The sequence below is a fragment of the Diadema setosum genome, chromosome 13, assembly GCF_964275005.1.
Source record: "Diadema setosum chromosome 13, eeDiaSeto1, whole genome shotgun sequence".
In the NCBI taxonomy this organism is placed as follows: Eukaryota; Metazoa; Echinodermata; class Echinoidea; order Diadematoida; family Diadematidae; genus Diadema; species Diadema setosum.
Window position 1 is genome coordinate 9,726,927 of NC_092697.1, and position 6,896 is coordinate 9,733,822.

At 37.2% G+C, this 6,896-nt stretch overlaps 1 protein-coding gene across 1 annotated transcript; it reads left to right on the forward strand.

Annotated features, from left to right (window-relative positions):
- Positions 1–1,713: 1,713 nt before the first annotated feature.
- On the forward strand, positions 1,714–6,088 carry LOC140237159 (uncharacterized). The gene is made up of 3 exons (XM_072317101.1): positions 1,714–1,854; positions 2,700–2,790; positions 5,571–6,088. Exons 1-3 carry the CDS (start codon positions 1,714–1,716, stop codon positions 6,086–6,088), a joined length of 750 nt encoding a protein of 249 aa, XP_072173202.1.
- Positions 6,089–6,896: the final 808 nt, after the last annotated feature.

Here is a 6,896-nt window from a genome sequence, read left to right on the forward strand (position 1 = left end):
GGTTTCTAACATTTTTTGGTGAGAAAATGAGAAACCTCTTATGAAATATGAAAGAGCATGTAATTCTATGAGGAATTCAACATTTATTTGATGAAAATTGGTTTTGAAATATCTGAGATATCCAAAAAAGAGCGATTCTAATTAAGTGTGGGACCCACACTTTATTACGATCGCTTTGTTTTACTTTGTTTTTAGATGTTTCAGTCATTCCAGACCCGATTTTCATCAAATAAACTTTGAATTCCTCTTAAACTGGTATGTTCTGTACTATATCATAAGTGTTTTCTTGGTATCTCGCAAAAAGTTAGAAGCCCAATTCTCATCTCCACCCGTGAATACTGTACCATCCCTTTAATTTAGCATTGGTTCTTAACCCCAAAGCGCCATGGTGAGGAGCCCGGACGTCTATTTTTAACTTTTCATAATAATTTTTAATCACCTCATGAAGAAAAGTCACTCAGATTTTTATGCCTCAATGTCGCCGCTTGAAGTAAAAAAAAAAAAAAAAGAGTGGGAGGGAATTTCCCGAACTGGAAAGTTTCTTTATTTGGATTTGATTATCTGTTGTGTTTAATTCTTTCTTATTTCTTTTTTTTTTTTGCCTTTCAAGCATTGTTCTCGTGTGATTTCGGTAAGCTTGATTACCGGACAGAGCAAAGCCTCAGTGACTGTGGACTGAGCATATTTCCGAACGATGCTTGGGAAGTGATAAGCGGTGGCAGTTACAATGGTCTGTACTGGCTGGATACATCGTGGAAGAGAAACGGTGAGAGACTGAAGAATTTCAACGAATATAACAAACAACCTGGTATCTGTATGTCCGAGTCTCTTTTAATCATCCTCTCTCTCTCTCTCTCTCTCTCTCTCTCTCTCTCTCTCTCAAATATTCGAATGTTATTATAAGAAGAAAAAGGAGTCTCGAGTAGGCCATTCTGTAGTTCAGAAAGGTTTTTATTAACAAAATTTTAGTCTTATATTGTATACATCATATACGGTGAAACAGAAGGATTTTCAGTTTTTTCTCTCGTTCTTCTTCTTCATTATTATATATATATATATATATATATATATATATATATATATATAATGTTATGTGCAGTCAAACCTGCCTTATTTATTACGGCCACTCTTTTTGTCTCCCTTGCGTGGCCCCTATAGACATGCAGGTTTGACTGTTGTGCTGTTATCTCTGGCGGGTTACGTATATTTTCAACGACACGCATGACAAATTTCACATATAATTATATTTCTTTGTACATTCTGTTGAAAAAAAAAAGTGAAAATAAAGTTTGAAGCACTGTGTATTCATGTATATACATGTCTGTTTTAGAATCGAATTTGACAGATTTTACTTTGTTTATGTATGCGATCTTTATCTCTTGCGGTGATGTCTCTGAAATTTGTCGGGTAAATTCGTGTATTATAATATGTAAAGGTAAATTATATTCAGATATTGTGTCTTCTCTTTATTCAAAAAAGAAATAGAAAAAGCAATATTCGTCGCGTTCGTGATCTCTTTAGGAACAATATTCTGATTAAGGCGAATCAAAACTCTTTGGATTTCATCCCATCTATATTTTGTTTGTTGCTTTTGTCTTTCTATTCTTTGAAGGTGGATTTTTCCTTACTCGGGTTGCAAATAAGAATTCCGCGTTTGCTTTACCTCACTTTCACTCGACTACAACAACCGCGCTACTCTCGTTCTATTACAAAATGTTCGGGCCAAGGCTCAGCCAATTGAATGTGTCCGTCTGCGGGCACACTCTTCTTCATATTTCCAACGTTGGAGAAGGCTGGATCCGATCGAGTGACGTAACAATATGTTGCTATGGTCACGAATGGCCTTATCCCGAGGTAAGACATGATTGACAAATTGAATACTTGAATATCGATTTTAAGACAGAAATAGGCTCAAATTTGGCTTTTATCTTTGGAATACACATGTACTATATAAGGCAATCGTTACTTATCGTTTTACATTTCAAGTTGTATAAAGTACATACATAACATTCAAGTAACGGACAAATTACTAATAGAACCTTGGGTGTTATTCATTCAGTTTCTAGTTTTCCAAAACTGCTGAAGAAGTAGTAGTAGAATCACATAACAATCCAAAGTTACAATATAGCTCCATGATATCATCTCTCTCCTGAAAATATCAAAAACCTTTCGAAATTACCTAAGTCTGTCCTTTCAGGTCTGGCTCTAATGAATCTCTTTGATTGCCGTAAGCATGCAGGACCTATATACAGTTCATCATGAATGTGGAATGACTTTTCAAATGAGGGAGGGGTTGCATCTAGAATTGCATTTCTATTTTGTACCCCAAAGTTGATCTGATATTATCTAGTTATGTTAACATCATCGTGCAAAGGAAACATTAATTCAGCTTTACCCATAAAGTTAGGAATATGGGTAGCTGCAGTACTTGTTTTTCTTTAAGTTTGATCAAATTTTTTATTTTCAGCAAAATCACCTTTCTCTATATATTTTCTAAAATCTGATTATTGTAATGTTTGTGACTCTATCAGCCTCTCGTTTTCCATGTACTCAGCAGTCTGTATAATTGGTATATTATGTAAATAAATGAAATTATTCAGCCACGAATAATATGCCCATCAAGGAAACATGTACTGTAATAATAGGGACGTCGTAATCGATACACACATTATTCTGCTGAATTGTCTCTTGACTTCCAGATCGTTTTTACAGCGTCTTGGACGAGCGAAAAAGGACGAATTGCCATTGATAGGATTGAAGTCAACGTCCCAACAGAGACTGCAACTGACCGTAAGAAGTAACACATAACAGCCAAGCAGCATATTCACCCAAAACTTATATTCAAATGCTGGCCATATACAAACTGTCTGTAGCAACACTTGATATCAAAGTCACTGCTTGGGAAAATAAGTAGTTTCGCACCTGCATTTGTACAGAAGATTGGGGGGGGGGGGACACGTAAAACACCATCCTCTGTGATGCTTCTCAGACAGAAATGTGTTTTCACGAAATATGTGGCACTATGTTATAAGGATGCCTGTTAGATAATGATCAGTTTTCCCGCCATTTGCCCTTCATCCATACGACAATAGGAAAGTAACCCATTACTCAAAATGGAGGAACTCTTAAAAAAAGTTCTCAGCAAAATAATTCGACAGGAGTGTTTCTAAACTTATTGACTCTCGAAAAGTCGTTTCACAGACTCCTGAAGAGTAATTGTATATATAGGAGACGTTTAAAAAGTGATATCAGTAATGTCTTTGATGTGTGCACACTCATGCATGGCTCAACTTATTCAGACGTTAGTCAAGAAGTGTAGTCTACTGAAAACTTTTTTTTTTGTGGGGGGGGGGGGTTAAAAAAGTTACGTCATTTTGATTGGGGCGTTACTTTTTTGGTCTGTTTACAAAATACCTGTTGGTGTGCACAAGTGGCTTCATTCCTGATTTGGTTTCAAGGCGAGGAAGAACAGGTAGAGAAAGAAATATTTTCTATGGGAAAACCAGCGTGACCCCTGCAAAGTTCATCACCGCTATAACTCACTGTACCATATTGAAAACAACTAATTCCCTCCTCTGCCAAAAACATATCATTAAGAGATTATAAAAAAAAGTCATCTATTTTCGAAGATGCAGTGAGTGTACATGTCGCGTACAAGATTGAAGAACTGTACATCGTAATGTCAAAACAGGTCTCCGGGATTGTGAATCCCTAGTCTACAATCATATTGTACTTCTCTTTGAGGAGACTGCTAGAGGTTATGACGTATGAGTGGACAACAATATAAAGAAATAAAGAAAATTCCTCAGAAGTTTACTTTTCTAGCATTATGAAAGAGCACTCGACTATCCGCTTTCAGAAAGCAGGGGAAATAATTGCTAACCTTTACATATGTCAGCATCAAGTTGATGGAATGTGTAATTTTCATGAAAAATGAATTTGTGTGGAATTTTCTTCATATTTTCTTTATTTTGTTGTCCACACATTATACGTCATAAGCTCTAGTAGTCTCCTTACCCAGCGGCTCCTAAACCAAAACTTTAAAAATTTATACAACTTTGGCATCGATTGTCCTATTTTCCTCAAACTTTCACTGATGTGGTCTACTAATGTTGCTGCTTTCACTCAATTTACATTGCTCTTTGGGTTTGGGTTCCCTATTAAGAGTACAGTGATCATCAGGATGTGGTAAATGAATATCTGAATGCAGCATAGTTTGACGAGGGGGTGAATGGAAACCGTAATGCTTTCATGTCATCAGCCATGTTTGTTGTCTACTTAATAATTTGGACCGCTTCCAGCAGAATAGAAAAGCAGTAATTACCAATAAAACCTTGTGAGCTGAGATTATGAAAGTAACATAGAATTCTCTATCCACCCATGTATATGAGGAGGGAGAGAGTGGGGGGGGGGGGGGGAGAGGGAAGGAGACTTGTAATAAATGCCACTAGATAGGACACGGAATTCACGTCAAGACAATAGTTTAGTTTGAGCATAAACTCCTACTCTAACACGCGAACACGGCGAAGCAACATGGTATGGAGCTTCATTTCCTTATTGACTGATGCATACGAAATGAGCTCCAACATAAATAGTTATGTTATATAGCATTAACGCCATTCATTTGACTTGTTGTAACTCTTCACTTTTATCTCATCATTGTTGTTATCATTATTAGCATCAATCATGTCAATAGGTACTATCATTAGTCTTATTTGTGTCATGATCACAATCATTATCATATCCAGTGTCATCATGACAAGAATTTATTCTATTGCCAATGACAATAACCTTCTATTTCTCGAATATTACTTTCTTTAAGTGATTTTCAGCAGTATTGATAACAATCGTGTTCCTTGCATTATTGACACCATTGCAATGAACGTAACACTGTATTGAATGTAAACGTCAATAGGTTATCATGCTGACTTTTCTGTCCCTCGGATAGGACATAAAATGGAGGTCCTGTGTGTTGATGAGTCACAACTCATGCACAACAAAGGAGTCGTATAAAAGATCCCGCTTCATTCATTCATATCAAAGAGCAGGGTACATGGTTCCACCTCACATCCAACTGGACCCCATGGAAGACCAGCTTCGCGTAGCTGAATATGGGCTATGCAGCCATCTTCTCAGATGGAAATAAACAAACAAGCAAACAAACAAACATACTTTTCCGCTATAGTGCTATAGATTTACATGCAAGGAAGTGTCAGGTCTAAAACTAATGTGCATGTATGTGGGGGAAAGATAGCGTCAGTTATGGTGACGACATTATACATCATGAGTGTTGCTCTTTCATGATATTAGCGAGCTTTTTGATCTGCGACGCGAACGCTGAGACGACGCTAATTAGGCCAAAAAGGGTGTTCTGCACAGGCGCGAGCCAGCTGTTTCCATTGTACGATCGGGGAGGCTGTGTCGTCTCGTTCGCGTCGGAAACCTGAAGCTAGGTAGACAACAATTCGATATTGGGCTGAGAGGAATGTAAAGGAATATCAACAATGAATAACTTTGACAAATTTTCGAAAAATATAGAGCCTTTTAATGTTGGTCATTTCGTTTTCTAGCCTTGTACGAAGAGACCTACTGCAAGAAGTTGACTACACAGTCACCGTTGTGGACTTCAATTGAACCGGCAAGCTCAACAACCCTCCGTACTACTCCCATCATCACGACTTCGGAGAGGAAAAGTTCAAGGCCTACTTCCATCACTACAACAACGGAAAAGGGGAGCTCGACGCCCGGAGAAAGTGAAACCGACTCCGACAGACCCTTCTTCTTCCCAGAGTTCGATCTGAGGGATAATCTTCACCTCGTCATCCCCATCGGGATCGCTGTCGTTTCGGGAATCGCTTGCGTTGTCATGGTATTTTACTGCCTCGTGAAGAGGTCGAGAGAGCAGAAGAAGCAGAAGAAGAAAAAGTGCGCCGCCAGTGTCGAGAGGCCTGAAAAGTTGGAACAGTCGCCCTCCCAGCCGTTTCCCGACGTCCCTCCACCACTACCGCCTAAGAAGTTCAGAAAAGAAAAGGTTGCACCATCGAAGGGGGCTGGACAGGACGGTACAACGATTATCATTAACTTGTAAAGGAAGAAAAGGTCGAGGTGTTGGAAAAAGGAACTTGGGAGAGTGTGTATGTACCAGAACTAACATGTTCCTTGTGTTATACCTAAAAAGTTTGAAAACTTTTTGCTTCATAAAGACAGACAACAGAAAAAAAAAAGACAAGGAGTGAAGATACGGCGTTTTAGAAAGATATGAATAATGAAATTATAGCCTTGTAAGTCTTTCCCTGTCCACAAAATGTATGTTGTTGCATTAAACACTCTGCTCTTATAAATAGATTCCATCAGAATTAATTCGCTCATAATACGATTATTGTCACTTCATTCACTTTCAGTTAACGCTTGTATAATACCACACCGTGTCATAATCCTTTATGTTCACTTCATTATTCATTCCCAACAAAGAATAAAGTGTATAAAACATTATCATGCAAAAAGTAATATACAGTCATGTTCTACATATGTCGAAATATGATATAAAAACACAATAAATTGTGAAGCCTGTTAGATGCATGATATTTACTAAATGATTTTGAAAATGTTCATCCCACACTGGATGTAGGCAGTAATATCAATTAGTTCGTCAGATGGATTGTGTTCTTCACTTTTTGGAGCTGAAATGCTCAACGGTTAATATATATATATATATATATATATATATATATATATATATATATATATATATAGTATGTATATATGTATTATATATACATATATATATATATATATATATATATATATATATATATATATATATATATCCCTAGTTGGCACCTTAGGGAGACATATTGGGGGGAAGTGTCTTCATTAGGGAGACAACTGGTCATTAA

What these genes read in the sequence shown, in the direction of transcription:
- LOC140237159 (XM_072317101.1), top strand. Translation starts at nt 1,714, where the DNA reads ATGTTCGGGCCAAGGCTCAGCCAATTGAATGTGTCCGTCTGCGGGCAC. An exon ending in ACGAATGGCCTTATCCCGAG is followed by an intron (nt 1,855 to 2,699) that starts GTAAGACATGAT and finishes CTTGACTTCCAG; the next exon opens with ATCGTTTTTACAGCGTCTTG. An exon ending in AACAGAGACTGCAACTGACC is followed by an intron (nt 2,791 to 5,570) that starts GTAAGAAGTAAC and finishes TTCGTTTTCTAG; the next exon opens with CCTTGTACGAAGAGACCTAC.